General features: G+C 44.3%; 1 protein-coding gene across 1 annotated transcript; it reads right to left on the bottom strand.

The window, feature by feature from the left end:
- Positions 1 to 1,318: 1,318 nt before the first annotated feature.
- acat1 (acetyl-CoA acetyltransferase 1) lies at positions 1,319 to 14,991 on the bottom strand. Its single transcript, XM_015960142.3, has 12 exons — positions 14,818 to 14,991; positions 13,993 to 14,040; positions 13,793 to 13,910; positions 12,654 to 12,749; positions 12,403 to 12,503; positions 9,676 to 9,819; positions 9,428 to 9,578; positions 9,255 to 9,350; positions 9,001 to 9,114; positions 8,854 to 8,918; positions 8,600 to 8,757; positions 1,319 to 1,623 (listed from the first exon to the last, which is right to left on the bottom strand). Exons 1-12 carry the CDS (start codon positions 14,842 to 14,844, stop codon positions 1,503 to 1,505), a joined length of 1,239 nt encoding a protein of 412 aa, XP_015815628.1. The 5' UTR covers positions 14,845 to 14,991; the 3' UTR covers positions 1,319 to 1,502.
- Positions 14,992 to 19,942: the final 4,951 nt, after the last annotated feature.

Genomic DNA, 19,942 nt, shown 5'->3' with positions numbered 1-19,942 from the left:
CCATTACTGACCCAGCTCGAGAACATGCAATAACACAGAAAATAGAAGTATTTTTAATAAAAAGAACCATCTGAAGTCCTGAAACCAACAAACAACAGACACAAGCAATCATTGTCTACACCAGGGGTTCCCAACATTCTTTGACTCGTGACCCGCTGAGCCGTTTTCTCATACCTCGATTACACCCACTTAGTAAATGTGTTGATGATTCCCCTACAAGGAGAACATAAAACGGATTATTAAATGAAAATTATGTCATTATTATCCTCAACACTAAACCTTGTCTAACTTCTGAGATGAATTCTTCAACAATCCTCATGCAGGGTCCAGAAAAAACAGACTCCATGTAAAGACCTTCTGGAGTTCTGCATTCCGATCTGCACCAGAGCTGGTATAAATGCTCTGATTGGACTGAAACTGGATTGCATCCACTCTGCATTTGGTGTGACTGAGGCATCATGTCCTCTCCCAGTAGCAGCTGCAGCACTGCTCTAGTTTATCCTTCACCGTGTGTCTTAATCCTGGTCCTCAGCACCCCCGTCCTACAGGTTTTAGATGTTTCCCTGCTGTCACACCTGATCTAAATGAATGAGTGATTAACATATTCCTGCAGCTCTTGATTTCATCCTGAGAAGGCCATGCAGATAAGTAAATCTGAAGCAGACATGGAATGGGCCATTTGACCTATACTATATCTAGATAAACCCAAATTAAGTCTGTATAACCGTTACCGGATCAAGAACATCTGAATGTCCATGTGCTTCACGCTGCAGCAGCCTCTGGTCCAAAACTGATGCAGCTTGAAAAAATTCAGGCAGTCGCGGTTGGCCTGAATTTACAACTGATAATATAATATCAACCATATATAGGATCACTTTGCCCCACTGTATATAGTAAAAATAATTGGTCCAACTGAACCCTGTGGTACTCCACAAGTAACCCTGGAGTATGAAGATTTGTCATGAACATATACAAAATGAAATCTATCAGACAGGCAGGATTTAAACCAGCCTAGCGCTGTTCCTTTGATCCTAAAACATGTTCAAGCCTTTCTAAAAGAACATAAATAAATCATTTTTGCATCCTGGTAATGAGATGCTTAGAGCTGCAGTGTGTTCAGTATTTTAGTTCGAATTTGACTGTAAATTTACACCCAGAATCCTCGTTACAATAATAAAAACTAAACACACACTGCACCTGTGTAAAATCTTCGTTAAAGGCAGTGTTTAGAGGCACTTCACACATCACACAAGCAACCACTTTAGATTTCTTCTAGGTCAAACTGTCGTCACACAGTTGGAATAAAAACCACAACACATTCAAAATAGCTATTTATTCGATTTAGAGTTGAACATTCATCAGTGACTCTGTCATAATAAAGGAGTGTATGAAGCTCTGGAGTCTTGTCATTAGGAGTCCCACTGGGCCACTGTGTAACAAACACTAAATCAGATGTGTTCATGAGGAGCAAAAGACCAGTCACACAGGCATCTCTGATGGTTTCACAACTTCTGGATGACAATAGAAGAGGCTCCGCCTCCTCCGTTACAGATCCCTGCAAGTCCATACTGACCAGCTTTCAGGTTGTGCACCATGTGACCCACAATTCTTGCCCCAGACATCCTGGCAAAGACAAAACAAATACATTTTTTTAGAAGTTCTTGGCAGTTTTAAATTTCTGACACAAACTTTACTTCACACAATGACATCCAATCTTAGAGTGGAGTAGATAAATCGCAAGACTGTAACACTTAGCAATAAACTCATACTCTACTATCAAATCCAAGGTTTTTTTTTCATTTATTCACATTAAAATCAATATACAAAACTAAATTACTAAAACCAAAATAAAAAGGCACGGCAAGGTAGCTTTATCTATATAGCATGTTTCAAACATAGGGCAATTCAATGTGCTTTACAATTAGCATGAAATGGCACAACAAAAACAACAACGACAACAAACAAGAGAACACTAATTAAACACAAACACAGATAAAATTATAATTTTTAGCTAAAAGGAAAAGACAGAATTAAGGTTGAGCGCGGGCGCGGGGGGTGCTTGGCATTTAATTTTTCTCTGCGTCTGGAAAAACATCTCCTTTTGCCCCTCTTTATTTTGGTCCAAGATCATTACTGGGCTGGCCCTATTAGAAACATTCAACACCCCTGCTTAGTAGACTTAATGAAGTATTTTTAAGCCAGTATAAAAATGACTGAAACACAAATATACATATTTGGCATTATTGACCAATATCTTTGATTTAATATATTTGTTAAGAACATCAAGATGCATTACAGTGAACATTATAATAAAGTAAATTTTCTAGGGCAGAGAGGAGACAACCCATAGCAGTGATTTGATCTCATTTCAGAGAAAAATAGAACAGGTCAGATGCACCTAATAAATAAAATTACTAACAAACTCGGGAATCAGTTCTTTGCTTCATTGTTCAGGTGCTGAAAATATCACTCATGCGGATCAAAGGAGATACACAGATGAATGCACCTCTTATTTATTATTTGGAAATTGGAAAACAAGTCAGTCTTCCCTACATTTACTGCAGGTAGCAAAGGCAGAGATTTTTTCTATTGATACATGAATTTACAGAATCCTTTTAAATTTTAATAGGGGAAGACTGCGGGACGGAGCGGTAAACTACAGGGGGTCCCCAGCAAAAAAAATAAACTTTACGAGTCTGATGAAACCTGCTGATTTTCCATCAGGCAGTCACGGGGCAGCTCCAGTGACCCAGTGGCTATGCAAACTAGCAATGGGTCAAGGTTATCGAGCTCAGTCCGGCTCGGCAGAAAGTGAACGAGGCGAAGTCGTGCTCTGCTTAAGAAGAAGTTTTATTTTTCAGCTTCAAAAGAAGTGTCCAACGTGTTTTTACGCTTTCTTCGAGACATGTCACATCGCTAAGTTGTTAGCGCCGCGCGCTAACACGTCAATTGTGCAGCGTAGCCTGCTCGAGATTTTAAGGGTTCAGATGAAAACACCCGACCTCTCACGCTGCTCAAACATCGATCTTAAGTTGTTGCTGTTGCGCTCACACCGTAATACAGTATTAGATGCGGTTAAAGTTGTCATGGTCTGCGTCTGCGTCTCCCCTCGTGTCTCCCTGTGTTCTCCATCCCTCTCTAGGTTCTCCTTTTGTGTCTCCTAGCGCCCACCGTTCATTCTGTAGCTTTATTATAATAATTTTATTGCCGCAAATAAAAAATAGCACATTAAAATGAGAATTATCAGTTTATTACTACTCTGGAAAGAACAAACAGGATATTTAATATCCAGTGTTTTAGTGAATTGTCTACCCATCTTCAAATTCTAGTTACTGCTAAGGTAAATGTTGCCTTTATATCACGTTTATCAGTTATGAACGATTTTATATTTTTATACAGCAGCAAAAACAAGCTGCATCAGCCATCATATAATCACCATTTTAGCATCACTGAGACCCTTCACCAGCACATCTTGGGGTGTCTGAACAAGCATCGCAAAGGATATGCTAGCATTTGCATTTTAATATTTTTTTTTTATCATTGTTGTACCTTGTATCTTTGTTCATCACTTTGGTCAGCTGTCATGCTATTTCAAAATGTGTTATAGAAATAAACCTGGGATGGTATAGTATATTGTTTTTTTTTAATACTTCAATAATTGTGAAAACACAGATAGTATTTCATGGTTGTTAAAACATTTAGTTTCCTTCCACTATCTAGCAACCCACAGAAACTGAAATTGCAGTAACCAGATCTGACCACAGGATGTCACTATAACTCAAATCTTACATACACTCAACAAAAATATAAACGCAACACCTTTTTTTCTGCTCCGATTTTTCATGAGACTGACTTAAAGATCTAAAATTCATTCCAGATACACAATATTACCATTTCTCTCAAACATTGTTCACAAATCAGTCTAAATGTGTGATAGTGAGCACTAGGGATGTGAATCTCAGAGCAACTCACGATTTGATTCAATTCCGATTCTCAGGGTGCCGATTCGATTCAGAATCAGTTCTCGATTTAAATCGATTCACAGTCAATATTAACAAAGAGTGTCAGCTCCAGGATTAACTACTTTGTTGTGCAAGTTAGTTAAAGCTATGGGGATTTTTTATTTTACTTTAAACTGGTCATGCTAAAAAAAAAAAAAAGCTAATTTACAAGGTAAAATAAAGTGATTCTAAAACTGTAAACAGAAACAATCTTTTGACCAAAAGGCAACATTTATTTTTGCTTACCTTGTAAAATATAACAAATTTTTAGTTACCTAACAGTAGCTTTGAAAGTAGTACAGTCAAATACTTTTTAAGTATCTGTGGAAACAAGTTTAACACTCGAGTCCTCAACCTGTTTAAAAAAAGTGCCACAGATTTCTTACAAAGGAAAATGTTTTCTCTCATTTATCAATAACTTCAAATAAACACATGAGTAATCCTGAGTACTCACTTATCAACTTAGAAAATAAATATGAGAATATCTCAAATTTCTGAGTATGGAAAAAGTTACACTCTAGTCCCCACTTATCAGCAGATTCAAAAATAAATCATCCCAATTTATGGGACCACAAAAGTAAACGGAGTACTAACTCTCCTAACAAAGACAAAAAACAGACAAAAGTGCATCTCAAACCTGTAACATGCCAAACATTAGAGTTCCTGGAATCGATTCTGGACCTTTGTGAATCGATTCTGAATCTTTATAAATAAGAAGAAGAAGAAGAAGAAGAAAAAAGTATAATTTCTATAGCGCCTCTCAAGATAAAAATCACGAAGCGCTTCACAAAAACTTGATAAGAATCTCGATTCAGACTTGAATCGAGTTTTTTTCAGCACCTCTAGTGAGCACTTCTGCTTTGCTGACATAATCCATCCCACCTCACAGGTGTGCCACATCAAGATGCTGATCCGACCTCATGAGTAGTGCACAGGTGTACCTTATACTGCCCACAATAAAAGGCCAACCTAGAATGTGCTGTTTTGTTTCACAGCAAAATGCTACAGATGCTACAAGCATTGAGGGAGCGTGCCATTGGCATGCTGACAGCAGGAATGTCAACCAGATCTGTTGCTTGTGCATTTAATGTTCATTTTTCCACCATAAGCCGTCTCCAAAGGCATTTCAGAGGATATGGCAGTACATCCAACCGGCCTCACAACCGCAGACGACGTGTAACCACATCAGCCCAGGACCTCCACATCCAGCAGGTTCACCTCCAAGATCGAGACCAGCCACTCAGACAGCTGCTGAAACAATTGGTTTGCATAACCAAACAATTTCTGCACAAACTGTCAAAAACCGTCTCAGGAATGCTCAACTGCATGCTCGTCGTCCTCATCGGGGTCTTGACCTGACACCAGCTCATCGCCGTAACAGACTTCAGTGGGCAAATGCTCACATTCAATGGCGTCTGGCACGTTGGAGAGGTGTTCTCTTCACAGACGTATCTCAGATTACATTGTTCAGGGCAGATGGCAGACAGCGTGTGTGGCGTCGTGTGGGTGAGCGCTTTGCTGATGTCAATGTTGTGGATCGAGTGGCCCATGGTTGTGGTGGGGTTATGGTATGGGCAGGCATTTGTTATGGACGAAGAACACAGATGCATTTTATGGATGGCATTTTGAATGCACAGAGATACCGTGATGAGATCCTGAGGCCCATTGTTGTGTCATACATCCATGAACATCACCTCATGTTTCAGCAAGATAATGCACAGCCCCATGTTGCAAGGATCTGTACACAATTCTTGGAAGCTGAAAATGTCCCAGGTCTTGCATGGCCAGCATACTCACCGGACATGTCACCCGTTGAGCATGTTTGGGATGTGCTTGACTGGCGTATACGACCTCGTGTACCAGTTCCCACTGATATCCAACAACTTCGCACAGCCATTGAAGAGGAGTGGACCAAAATTCCACAGGCCACAATTGACAATCTGATAAACTCTATGCAAAGAAGATGTGTTGCACTGCATGAGGCAAATGGTGGTCACACCAGATACTGACCGGTTCTGAGTCCCCAGACCCCCAATAAAGCAAAAAACTGCATATTCCAGGGTGGCCTTTTATTTGGGCAGTATAAGGTACACCTGTGCACTACTCATGATGTCGGATCAGCATCTTGATGTGGCACACCTGTGAGGTGGGATGGATTATCTCAGCAAAGCACAGGTGCTCACTATCACACATTTAGACTGATTTGTGAACAATGTTTGAGAGAAATGGTAATATTGTGTATCTGCAATGAATTTTAGATCTTTAAGTCCATCTCATGAAAAATCGGAGCAGAAACTAAGGTGTTGCGTTTATATTTTTGTTGAGTGTAGATCACCTTTAAATACAGTGTGTTGGGAATTTGAAGTCTCTAGGTGTGCAAAAAAAAAAAAAAAGAGGTCCCTTCAGGTGCTTTTTAGAAGTTTTAAACGTTTTGGTCGTATTTTTCAACCTGTTCAGTTTTCTAAATTTTCTATTACTACCAAATATGGTCAAGCGCTTCCATCTTCTTCTAGCTAATATTTTTGTAGTCCATTTGGAAGAATGCCGAATGTCCGATTATTTGAGCTACACAAAACTCAAAACTGCCTCACTTTAAGGAAGAGTGGTGTGGCAGTAGTTGCAACTCTCAGACTGCTGACTACTGCTAAAAAAAAGCTACAGAAGAAGAAAGCTGTGTATGTGAGTGTGTGTGTGTACAGCCTGATTTATACTTCTTCGTCTGCGTTGGTGCGGAGACACACCACGCCATTTTGTGTCGGTGCAAGAGCTCTTCGATGGGCTCAAAGAGGTTGATAAAGAAATTCTTAAAAGTTTAAGCATCTGATGAAATTGAAAGAGCACATGTCTTTTTACTTTTTAATGGAGCAACAGCGATGCTGGCGACAAATTCACAGGAAGCAGCGTCCTGACCAATCACAAGCTTGCTATCTCCGTCACTTTTGACGGATGTTTAAAATTTTGGGCACATCTCTGTCACCCTCTGTGAGCCCGTTGGAGAGTCCTTGCGCCGACGCATAATGACGTTGCATGTCTCCGCACCGAACCAAAACACCACAACACAAACGTCACTATAAACAGCAAAGCTAAAGAACCAACTTTCCTAAAGCTGCTTGTAAACAAAATATGACATTAAAATTATTGTCTATCATTGCAGAATATGTCGATGACATCATGGAACTGGTCTTTGGAGAAGTTTTCCCTGAACTAGATGAGGTAGAGAAGATCAGCATCCCACCAACCCTCTGGTCTCAGTAATCAGACAACGGAGGTCCCTGCCTACGTCTCCCATTTTTATCCAGGACCAGTTTGAAGCCCACATACTGCCCCTCCCTCATCATCAGGAAACTCCTGCCATATCCTGAGGACAACAGAAGAGGCAGGAGGACAGAAACTCTGAGACCTAGATACCACCAGCACCGGGACAAAAAGCACCTGTGTGCACAACGCCTGTTTAACTACTAAAGCCAAAAGGGGAGACAGAACTAAAAGTCCAATACCACTTATTCAAATACTTTTGTTCATTTTTTTTACTTTTGTATTTTTTTCTTGTTTGCTGTGAGGTTCATACTTTGTAAATTTGTATATTAAAATAAACAAACAATAAAAAAAATCACTGATTGTACACTTTCTCTTGGATGGAATGGTCCAAACTCAGCCTTGTAGACATTTACTGCATCCTGTAGGTAAATACACAGAACAGGCTCAGATCCAGGAGGCCATTCTGGCTTTCACCTGACGGTATTTACTTAGAATGCAGGTAAGATTTAACTATATTTGTTAGCAAAGCAGACTGATCTTGGGAATTTCTCTGCATCCTGGTGAAGGTTCTCAGTCATCCAGGTCATGATTATCCAAAGGGTTCAAATGAAGGCAACTGGACTTCTTTGGTTTGCTGAAGACGTTTCGCTTCTCATCTGAGGAGCTTTGTCAATTCCTACTGGAATATGGGAGAGTCAAGCCTATAAGCTGTAGCGGTCTATTGACAAATAACAAAAATAACTGAGTTATGTGGAACTGAACATGTAAACATTCAATTCAATCTATTTATTTAAATGGTGCCAAATCACAGCAAGAGTCGTCTCAAGGCACTTTACTAAGTAAACACTCCAAATGAACCTACTTAGCAGTGCACTGACTTATGTTCATTATTACAATTAGCTGAAAGTTTACTACCTAAGTAAACCCAGCAGATTGCATCGAGTCACTGACTTGTTTCAGAGCTTTTACAGCAACCCCTTATGCATGTAGTGACAGTGGAGAGGAAGACTCCCATTTAATAGGAAGAAACATCACTCGCTGCCACAGCTCCGCCCTCAGCAAACACCTCCTTGAGGTGCATTTTTCAAACAGGAAATGTGGATGGAGTATAACTCTAGTAGGAGGGGTGACTTGCTCTTTCAGTAGAAAACACTTTTATCCATGTTTACGGTCAGCTAAGCCTAGGTTAGTATCATTCTGGAGACTAGTGTACTTAGGGGTTTAAGAGTTCCATGAAAAGGTCTTTAAGATCAACACCATTCTAGAAAACATGAACCTAGGGTCACCTGAGAAAGGTGCAGTGCTTTAGAGAATGAAAACCACCCTAACCTATCACCTACCCAATCGGATGTCCCAAAGACACCGCTCCTCCGTTGATGTTGACCTTTGAGGGGTCGATATCCAGCATCTTGATGTTGGCTAGCACAACCACACTGAAGGCTTCATTGATCTCCCACATGGAGATATCATCCTTCTTCAGCCCTGCAGCATTCAACACCTGACAGAGGTTCATACATCAGACAGGTCAGGACCACAGGGTTCTGGATCCTTCAGTAGATAATATTAGACTCAAAGATTTCATCCTCATACCCACCTTTGGCACTGCAAATGCAGGGGCGATTGGGAAATCAATAGGGGCAACCGCAGCATCAGCAAAAGCTTTAAACAAAAGAAGTCCATGAGAAATCAGTCATGAGTGAACAGGTCGTCTAGCTAACAGAACGGAGGATTCTGTGCTCACAGACAATTCTGGCAAGAGGAGCAACGCTGAGTCTCTTTGCAGCATCAGCAGTCATTAAAACAAGAGCAGCAGCTCCATCGTTCAGCGTGCTGGCGTTGGCTGCCGTTACCGTGCCTAAAAACAACCAGACAGGCTCAATAAGGAAAGTTAAAAATAACTGTTATCAAGAGATTAAAAGTTAGAGGGAACAGAGCCAATGATTCATCGGATCTGTTTAGTAACCTTTAACACAGTATGATGCTTTTTGTCTTTACCGTTTTCCTTCTGGAAGACTGCTTTCAGCTTGGGGACTTTGCTGAAGTCGACCCGTCTCCACTCCTCATCCTCAGACACCACCACATCAGGTTTGCCTGTAAAACCACAGAAACATTAGCAGTGGGGTTTTAGGACTCAAGCCTTTACTTAAAGAACCAGATAATCTCGGTACCTCTCTGTGGGATGCTAACAGGTACGATCTCCTTTGCTAGCACACCAGACTCGTATGCTGCTTTGCTGCGGCTGTAGGAGCTGATGGCGTAGGCGTCTTGCTCCTCTCTGCTGATGCTGCAGCTCTTGGCTGTGTTTTCGGCACAGTTTCCCTGTAGACCACAAACACCCAGATGTAAGAAAACAAATGCTGGAGAATATTCTACAGTAACTTTAAAATGAGTAACTTTAAAATGTTTCCATTGCCACCATGTGAAATTTGTTGTAGACATCGGTGAGGCCGTCCTTGACGATGAGATCTTCCATCCTCACCCCTCCATAGGGTGGCGTCTCTCGGGCCATCACAAAAGGAACGTTGGACATGCTCTCCATGCCCCCTGCCACCATCACGTCCTACACACACACACACAAAGTTAGGACAGAGGGCTCAGGTCTTGGGACGCATCGATGACTACAGTGTGGCTCTGATCTCTGATCTGCGCCTGTACCGCTGTTCTAGGGACTACGGTTCAGCTATCAGCCTTTTTCATAACCAAACTTTCAGCTGGACGAACGACTGTGCTTGGATATTTTTGTTTGAAGCCAGGTATTCCTTGGACTAACCCACCCCTTTCCACTGTCAGAACCATGGTTTTCTCTCATGAACATTTATTCGTGCATATTTATTAAAGATGAACTATGACTAGACAATCTCCTGAACTCCAAACTGAAGGTCAGAATGGGAAATAAAGGTAATTTAAGCTATTTTGAGCGTGGCATTGTTGTTGGTGCCAGACGGGCCGGTCCGAGTATTTCACAATCTGTTCAGTTACTGGGATGTTCACACACAACCATTTCTAGGGTTTACAAAGAATGGTGTGAAAAGGGAAAAACATCCAGTATGCGGCAGTCCTGTGGGCGAAAATGCCTTGCTGATGGTAGAGGTCAGAGGAGAATGGGCTGACTGAACTTTGACTGAAATAACCACTCGTTAAAACCGAGGAATGCAGCAAAGCATTTGTGAAGCCACAACACGCACAACCTTGAGGCGGATGGGCTACAACAGCAGAAGACCCCACCAGGTACCACTCATCTCCACTACAAATAGGAAAAAGTGGCTACATTTTGCATGAGCTAACCAGAATTGGACAGTTGAAGACTGGAAAAATGTTGAGTCTCGATTTCTGTTGAGACATTCAAACGGTAGTCAGTAAACAGAATGAGAACATGGATCCATCATGCCTTGTTACCACTGTGCAGGCTGGTGGTGGTGGTGTAATGGTGTGGGGGGATGTTTTCTTGGCACACTTTAGGCCCCTTAGTGCCAATTGGGCATAGTTTAAATGCCATGGACTACCTGAGCATTGTTTCTGACCATGTCCATCCCTTCATGACCACCATGTACCCATCCTCTGATGGCTACTTCCAGCAGGATAATGCACCATGTCATAAAGCTCCAATCATTTCAAATTGGTTTCTTGAACATGACGATGAGTTTAGTGTACTACAACGGCCTAGCCTAGTGAACTAGACCAAATTCTTGCTTTGCAAAGTTTGTAGGAAGGCTGAAAGAAAATGGAAAAGAGATCCCGAGAAATGTATAGGGATGCGCTGTTTGTTGTAAACAGGCTAAGACTTAGTTTTTTGCTGATCTGGTGGCACAAAGTTCTCATGATCCACATGTCCATTTTAGCATTCTGATTTCTGTTTTGGACCCATCTGATACTTGCCAACATTCTTCTACTAATGGGACATCTGATGATTTCATTCGTTTTTGTGTTGATACGGTGGCAGCCATTAGAGCTGCGATTCCTCCCCATTACTGTGTGTGCCTTGAGTCACAATTCTGAGTGTGGTCAGACAGCCAAGGTTCTGCCCTGAGCCTCGGTATCATCCTCACCTCTCCCTAATGTTACTCTAAGCATGGCTGAAAATGACATGAAATAACTTTTCAGAACAAACTCCTCTGTAGGTCAGCCAGGCCAAACCGGTACCTGTTAGAAACGGCGTTTCCATCAACCGTGCCTCAATTCCAGCTAACTAGACATGGAACCATGTTTTTTTTAATGAAAAAAATCAAAGCAGAGTTTTGTTACTTTATTATTTTAACGTGGATTGCACGTGATAATTGATCAAGCTGAACTTCACCCTGACCAGAGGAGGAGGACGAATTTCTGTGTGTTAATCAGAAACAGCGCCAATAAAAAAAATTAAGAGGTGTGTGTAGGTTGGTAACGTTCATGACCCTTTAAGCTGTAACACATTGAGTCACATAAAAATGTGACTCAATGTAATACACGTGACAGCCCCATCTAGTGGACAACGATTGTTCCTGCGCATACCGGTAGTTATCGTTATCGAGGTGAAATCCTAAATATATTGCGATATTGATTTAAGGCCATATTGCCCAGCCCTAGCGTGTGCATAGAATATATGTGTGTATGAGTGTATAATGTGTGTATGTATGAGAAGAATGCATGCATGTGTAAGGAGAATATATGTATGAGAGTATCAGAGTGAATTATGGCTTACACGGCCCCTCATCCACTTATCTAAGATGCATGTGTTCATCTCATGCATGTGTTCATCTCATGCATGTGTTCATCTCAATTTTAATTCTGGTGCCTGTTAGCAGCTGAAACACATTGTCGCGTGCTTGTGGATGTCATATATCCGATTCTAGAGAGCTGTGATTGGCCAGCCAGAATGCTGTTGGGGCTGCAGAGGTTCCAGTGGAGCGTTCCTAGACCAAACTTTGCAAAGCAAGAATTTGGTCTAGTTCACTAGGCTAGGGGTGGCCATGCCCCCCTTTAGAGATGTATATACTGTATATATTTTCATGGTGTTTTCTTCCTTTCTGTGTGGCTACTCAAAAGAAATCAGACAAGTATTTCAACACATGTAAACTCTGGTTGGATTCTAAATAAACATCCATCAGTGTGAGCTAGTGTGCTTGTTGCTCTGCTGTTTCTGTAAACGTGTGTGAGCTAAAACCACCTGGTGTCCACACATCAGACTCTGAGCTGCCAGCATGATGGACTTCATCCCAGAAGCACACACTTTGTTGATGGTGGTGGCTGGAGTGCTAAGCATCAAACCTGAACACACAAGTCAGAGACACTGAGACCCTCCTGCTTACTCTTTCATCAGTATTCATCTAAATGTTTCTGTTTGAAAGACAAAAATCTTCATGAACACAGAAACAGATGCTTAGATTTCAGAAATGAGGCCATGCGTGGGTAACGTACCTGCTCCAAGTAGAGCCTGCCGAGTCGGAGCCTGACCTTCTCCGGCTTGAAGCACGTTGCCCATGTAAACCTCTTTCACCTCCTCAGGAGGAATTCCTAAAGTCAGTAAACGTTAAGTCAACCGTGCGTTAGCTGCACCAAACATCAGGCTCAGGTAAGGAGAGAAGAGCAGAAACATCTGGAACCGGCCCAGGCAGCAGCTCCAGGTTCTAATGTGGATACATCTGATGACTGACGCTGGAAGCTGCCCCTGGTGCTGATGTGAGTCTCATCTGGACTCCACAGAGAAGCAGCTTAAGGAAACCTTCAGATGACAAGAGCATTTGTGGTGCAATAGTCGTGATAAACTAAAACACGCGGCTAAATAAGTGTTTTTCCTTACAGAACTCATTCCGGTTTAAGAGCACACACCTGTCACGGCTTCAGTTGTAGAAAATCAACTCCTTTTACAAGTTTAGAAAGAAGCTAGAGCATCACTTAACACGATTAAAATGTAGCATTATATATTTAACGATGAAATATTGACATGTTTTTGTTTTGTTTCCATCCAACAGCTCTGCTGCTCTGTTACATGTTTATATTTATGTAACTACGTTGTAAAAACCTTTGTATGTTTCTTACAAACAGATCTCTGCTGAAAACAGCTTCTTAATGATTACTTTTTAAAGTATAAATAACTTATTTAAGGCTGCACAGTGACAAGAGGGCCAAGAGGTTATGATGAATTTGCTGAATGGTGCTAGTATCAGTAACAACAGATCCACAATGAAAACCCCGGAGTCACCTAAACCACACACACTGCCTTACATTAACTGGGACGACAAGTCTGTGCTTTGTGACACTGGCGTGACGAGGATAACGTCTGAACTATTACTTTGTCCATCTCGATACAGCTTGTTGCCTGATGCAGATCTGTGCTCTGATGCCCCTCCTACATGACAGCACATCTAAACCTGGACCATGCTCCATGAGCATTGTTTATTCCACTTGTATGTCGATGTAATTGTCTTTTAATTCCCGTTTTTCATTCTTGTCTTGTTATTTTAAATGGTTTCCTGTACTGCGCTTTGTCGGCACTCTGGTGCCTGAAAGGCGCTTTAGATGTAAAGTTGAGTTGAGCAGAAGCAGGTTGAACACACCTGCTTTCTCTACGGCCCCCCTGATGGCGGTGGAGCCCAGATTGGTGGCAGGAACTGCTGCCAGGCTCCCTCTGAAGGAGCCCATGGGAGTTCGGACCGCACTCACAATCACCACCTCCTGTAACCAGACCAGAACCGGTCAGCTAGCTCCGCAGGAAGCAGGTCCAAACAGCAAGGTCAGATCCTGCTAGCATACGTACGTTCAGAGATGGGCAGGAGGTGTAGGTCCTGGACAGGTATTTGTGTGCCTTTATCGAACACAGACAACAAACCTGCTGTTAGACCTGGTGTTAGTTCTGGTAACTGTACACAACATGTTTCTGCTAGGCTGTACTTCACCAGGAATGGTTCTGGTGTTACATCGATATATGTCCCCCCCCCCCTCGAGATATGTTTCTTTTGCACCCAGCTGCGAGATTGAGCCAACCACTCGCAAAAAAGTGTCCCAACCCACCCCAAACCTTACCCAAAGCATAACCCTGAAACAAACATGAAAATTGTGCTACAAATTATACTTTCACAAATTATATTTATGCAAAACATACATGTTTGGTGCCATGGTGGTTATGGTAGGGTATTTTCTTGTGATTGGGTCGTTTCCACTTGCAGCTGGGTGCAAATGAAACAGATCTCGGAACATATATCGACATAACACCGGTGTTCCGACTATCCGTGCTACTCGTGGATTTGTGTTACTTTGGAGAAATGCGCAGACCGACTACTACGTCACAGGCTGTTTACCTGAAGACAAGCGCTACCTCTAGAAATTGTTATATTACTGCTTGTTGTGTTTACCTGACACTTAGCTCATAAAATATTATTATACTGTAAACAAGAGCGAAACTGTCGTAACACGCTGCGGTAGGAAAATTAGACGCACACACACGGCCAGTCAGAACACCGACCGTGATAAATTACTGGTCAAGGACGGTCAACAAAAGACAGCTAGGGGAGCTAATCATGTCCACCATGTCAAAGCTTCACGATCACACAGAGTAACGTCACATTTACTCCACGTTACCTACCAGGTGCTTACATATCTGAGCATGCATTATTCTAAGTCCACTGGTTGATATTTTGGCCTGGGAGAAAGAACGGGACGGAGAAAAGCTAGCTAACAGCAGCACAGACACATTAAGCTGACGCAATCATAGGAAGACCAAGGAAGGTTCCGCCTTTCTGGCCTCTGATTGGCTATTGTATGTAGGAGTAAACCGTCGCTGCTAAAGCCAGCCTCCACTCTAGTGATGGGAATTCCGGCTCTTTTAGAGAGCCGGTTCTTTTGGCTCAACTCACCAAAAAAGAGCTGGCTCTTTCGGCTCCCAAGTGGCTCCTCAGATTTTCTGTTGCATAGAGTACATTTATAACCAAAGTAATGCTAAACTATATGTAAAATAATTTACTAATGTAAAAAAAGCAATATATCAAATATTTATCATTTCTATGGATTTAATAACTGAACACTTTAAGAAATCTCCACTTTCCGACTGCGGACGCTCATTTTCTCACCGTCCTCGTCGCGCTCTCCTCCCTCTCGCTTGCCTTTTTCCTCCTCCTCATTCCCTCTCGTCTCCCTCCTCCCACATGTGCTCTGCTGTGTGTCTGTCTGAGTATGATCCTCCCTCTTCCCCGCCCCTACTGCTCTGTGTGTGGACAGTCTGGACACACAGTTACACATGTTGACCAATCGCCTGTAGCTTTCACCAAGGCGGGGGGGGGGGGGGGGGGGGGACGGCTCCCAATGATGAGCCGGCTCCCGTCGTTCACTTCAAAGAGCCGGCTCTTAGAGCCGGTTCGTTCGTGACCGACACATCACTACTCCACTCACCGATTCACGCAAGTACAGTCAAGTACAGTTGGCACCAGCTTGTAGCACGGGGCGGGGAGGGTCCGAGGGGGCACAGGCATTAGTATGTCGCTAGCCTGGAAAGTCAGACCATATATGTGAATATATACAAACTTTGCAAAGCAAGAATTTGGTCTAGTTCACTAGGCTAGTATATAGCTGCAGCCTGCAGACCCGGAGACCGCAGACTCAGGCCGACTGCTGATTCAGGCTTGTACTGTTGTTTGAGACAGCGCCCTCTAAAGGATCAACATGTAACTGCAACTGCAGATTCAAGACTAACTGCAGATTCAAGCCTGCAGACTTGAACACCACAGATTCACGCCTGCTGCAATTTGAAGCTTCTACTGTTTAACTGTTATATATAAAATATGCAATTGTCAGTGAAGCTTATTAAAAATAGTTTATTCGTTGTTAAAACTTCAGTGAAGTAGTTATCAAAATACAAATTTGAAAACTCCTGAGTAACTTTTAATGATAAAAGCTTGAATCATGTTTATTTAATTTAAGTTGTTTGTAGAAACAAAAACAAAAAAAACTTTTTCCAATTTTCCTGGTTCTGGACATCCTTAGATCAACCACCTCGTAACAGCTTGATGGACCAAAACACATTTGGCTCATTAATTCAATGCAGAATGCTGTGGGACTTTGCAATGATGAGTTAAATACATTTTATTAAAGTAAAACTTTATTTAAAACCCAGCTGCATTATCATTGGTCCTTTGGATGGTCAATTATGTTTTTGGTTTTCTTCCTTCTTAATATTTGTGAAATTCTGGCAACTGAGAAACTTGCACTAGACAGATAAATTCTGCTAAAACATTTAATTTGAAATACCGGATATGTGGTGCTAAAAACGATCCAGCTGTTTTGCTAATAATTTCTCTCATATTTTTGAGAATTGAGGAAGTAGGGACACTGGCCTATAATTATCAATACAATGTTTGTCTCCATTTTTAAAAATTGGTTTTTATTTTAGCAATTTTCACGCTGTTTGGAAAAACACCTTTTTGAAATGATAAATTACAAATAAAAGTCAGAGGTTTTACAATAAAATCAATGACCTCTTTAATTATGAATGTATAAATAAAATTAATATCAGTGGATTTCTTATTTTCAAGTTTTCTAACAGTTTCTATTATATCACCGTCGGTGATCCTTCCCAAAAAGAATGAATCTTTATTATCATTAATAAGGTGATCAAACAAATTTCATTTTTTATCACAATTTGGAATTTGTTTGGCCAGACTTCTACCAACATCAGCAAAATAATAGTTAAATTCTTCAGCAACTTCTTGTTTATTGTCCACTATATCACCACATTTATTTAAAAAATGTCTAGGATATTCTGTTTTATTGTAGCGACATGATGTCAGGTTCGATGGGCTGAGCTGGAGTGGTTATGAGACCCAGGCGCGGAGTGAATGGTGGATGGAGACTGATATGTGGCAGCGTGGGAAGTTCTCTTCCCGTATGGTTCGTAGAGTTAGTGTCTTAGGTCTTAGAATGGCTTGGCGTCTATCGTTAGATGATGACTGAGTGCCGGCTCCGCTGTGACAGGTCCTTAAATAGGCTCAGCGGGATGACGTCACCGGGAAGCGTCGGTGACAGGCATGCTGGGAACTGGAGTGCAGTGCCAGCCAGGCCCGCAGAGGAGGTTAAGAGGAGGAGTTCATGACAGGACCCCCCCCCCCCCCCCCCCCCCCCCCCCCGCGAGGGACGGCTCCAGAAGGCCCAGGGCGACGAGACCAGAAATCAGCCAACAGGGAAGGATCCAGAAACGAGCGGGCAGGCTCCCAGCTACGCTCCTCCGGACCGTAACCCTGCCAGTCCACCAAATACTGCCATCCACGGCCCCGGCGGCGGGCGTCCAGAATCTTGCGGACAGTGTAGACGGGGTCCCCATCGACATCTCGGGGCGTCGGCACCCGGGCCGGAGGCGGATGGAGAGGAGAAGACACCACCGGCTTGAGCTGTGAGACGTGGAATACCGGGTGCACCTTAAGAGTGGAAGGGAGGCGCAGCCGGTAAGCGACCGGACCGAGGACATCTCGGACTGGGAAGGGCCCCAAAAAGCGAGGCGACAGCTTCCTGGAACCAGCCGGAAACCGGAGGTTTGCGGTAGAGAGCCAAACCCGGTCACCAGGCTGGAACACAGGGCCGGGCCGGTGGCGGCGGCGGTGTTGTCGGGAGTACTCCGTATTAGCCCGGGTGATGGCGGCGCGAGCCCTGATCCAAGCGAGACGGCAGCGGCGGACCATATCCTGAGCCGCCGGAACCTCCACCTCCGGCACCTGATGGTCGAAAAGAGGGGGCTGGTATCCGTAGCAGGTCTCGAAGGGCGATAGACCCGTGGCGGAGGACGTCTGGAGGTTGTGAGAGAGCTCCGCCCATAGGAGGTAACGAGGCCAGGTGGACGGTTGAGACGAGGCGAAGCAGCGTAAGTAACGCCCAAGCTGCTGGTTTGCTCTCTCCGTCTGACCATTAGTCTGGGGATGATAGCCTGACGACAGACTGGCGGAAGCGCCCACCAACCGACAGAAAGCCTTCCAGAAACGTGAGATGAACTGAGGCCCTCTGTCAGACACCACGTCCTGGGGAAATCCGTGGAGCCTCACCACATGATCGAGGAGGAGCTCCGCCGTTTTCTTAGCCGTGGGGAGCCCTAACATAGCCACTAAGTGCACAGCCTTCGAAAAGCGGTCGGTGATGGTGAGGATGGTGTCCAGGTGGTCGGCAGCGGGAAGCCCCGTGACAAAGTCCACACCTATGTGCGACCACGGCCTTTTAGGCACAGGGAGCGGTTGCAATTCCCCGGCTCCAGGTTGGGTGGTGGACTTAGACCGGGCGCAAGTGTCACATGCAGCGGTGTATTCACGCACGTCCTTTCTCATAGAGGGCCACCACAGGGCCCGGCGGAGGAACTGGAAGGTACGAGCCTGGCCTTGGTGTCCCGCGAGCCGTGAACTATGCCCCCACCTCAAGGCCTCCTGTCGACACACGGCCGGAACGTAAAGGCGGTTAGGAGGCGTCTCTGGGGGTGCCGGGTCCGCCGGGAGAGCCGCCCGGATGGAGGCTTCCAGGGGCCATTGCAGGGCGGCCAAGAACCGTTCGGTCGGGAGGATGGACCTCGGTTCAGGAGGCCTTGGATCCTGGGTGTGTTGACGGGACAGGGCGTCCGCCTTGAGGTTCTTTGAGCCGGGGCGGTAGGCGATGTGAAAGTTATAAGGTTCGAAAAAGAGGGCCCACCGGGCCTGACGAGGGTTGAGTTGGCGAGCGGTCTGAATATGGATGAGGTTCTGATGATCAGTCCAGATTAGAAAAGGAGTGGGGGTACCCAGGAGCCACTGTCGCCACTCCTCCAGGGCCCACTTTATCGCCAACAATTCCCGGTCCCCGACCCCATAGTTCTGCTGGGTAGGAGAGAACTTCCGGGAAAAGAATGCGCAGGGATGGAGTTTCGAGTCCTGGCCACGTTGTGACAGTACGGCTCCCGCGCCCGTCTCAGAGGCGTCCACCTCCACAACGAAAGGCCGTGTTAGGTCCGGGTGGAGGAGGATGGGCTCGCTTACAAAGCGGCGGACCAGCTCATGGAAGGCAGCAACGGCCTCCGGGGAGAGGCGGAAAGGGCGAGGCTGATTGGTTGTCTTCGTCAGAGAAGTTAATGGTGACGCCAGGGCGCTGAAGTTGCGGATAAACCGGCGGTAGAAGTTGCAGAACCCCAGGAAACTCTGCAACTGCTTCAGGGTCTTGGGTAGTGGCCACTGCGTGACCGCCTGAACCTTCTGTGGGTCCATGCGCAGGCCCTGGGAGGAGATGATGAATCCCAGAAACGAGGTGGACTCCTGGTGAAAAGCACACTTCTCCAGTTTACAGAATAAGTCGTGCTCCAGGAGGCGTGACAGAACGGCTCGAACATGCTGGGTGTGTTCCTCGGCAGTGCGGGAGTAGATGAGGATGTCGTCCAAATAAACAAAAACCCAACGACCCAGCATGTCACGGAGGACATCAGTGATGAAACGCTGGAAAACGGCAGGGCTGTTGCAGAGGCCGAAGGGCATGACCAGGTACTCATAATGTCCAGTGGGTGTGATGAAAGCGGTTTTCCACTCCTCTCCCTCCTTTATGCGGATGAGGTTGTATGCACTGCGGAGGTCCAGCTTGGTAAACAGTGTGGCTTGGGCAGTGGCGTCCAGAGCCATGCTCATTAAGGGAAGAGGGTGGCGGTCCCTGATGGTGATTTTATTCAACCCACGATAGTCTATACAGGGCCGGAGGTCACCTTCCTTCTTCTTCACAAAGAA

The sequence above is a fragment of the Nothobranchius furzeri genome, chromosome 10 (genome assembly GCF_043380555.1).
Source record: "Nothobranchius furzeri strain GRZ-AD chromosome 10, NfurGRZ-RIMD1, whole genome shotgun sequence".
NCBI classification, from domain to species: Eukaryota; Metazoa; Chordata; class Actinopteri; order Cyprinodontiformes; family Nothobranchiidae; genus Nothobranchius; species Nothobranchius furzeri.
The sequence above is the reverse complement of the archived record's forward strand: the minus strand, read 5'-3'. Positions and strand labels throughout refer to the sequence as shown.

What these genes read in the sequence shown, in the direction of transcription:
- acat1 (XM_015960142.3), bottom strand. Translation starts at nt 14,844, where the DNA reads ATGCATGCTCAGATATGTAAGCACCTG. An exon ending in TCTACAACAAATTTCACATG is followed by an intron (nt 9,579 to 9,675) that starts GTGGCAATGGAA and finishes TGTGGTCTACAG; the next exon opens with GGAAACTGTGCCGAAAACAC. An exon ending in AGTCTTCCAGAAGGAAAACG is followed by an intron (nt 9,115 to 9,254) that starts GTAAAGACAAAA and finishes GGTTGTTTTTAG; the next exon opens with GCACGGTAACGGCAGCCAAC.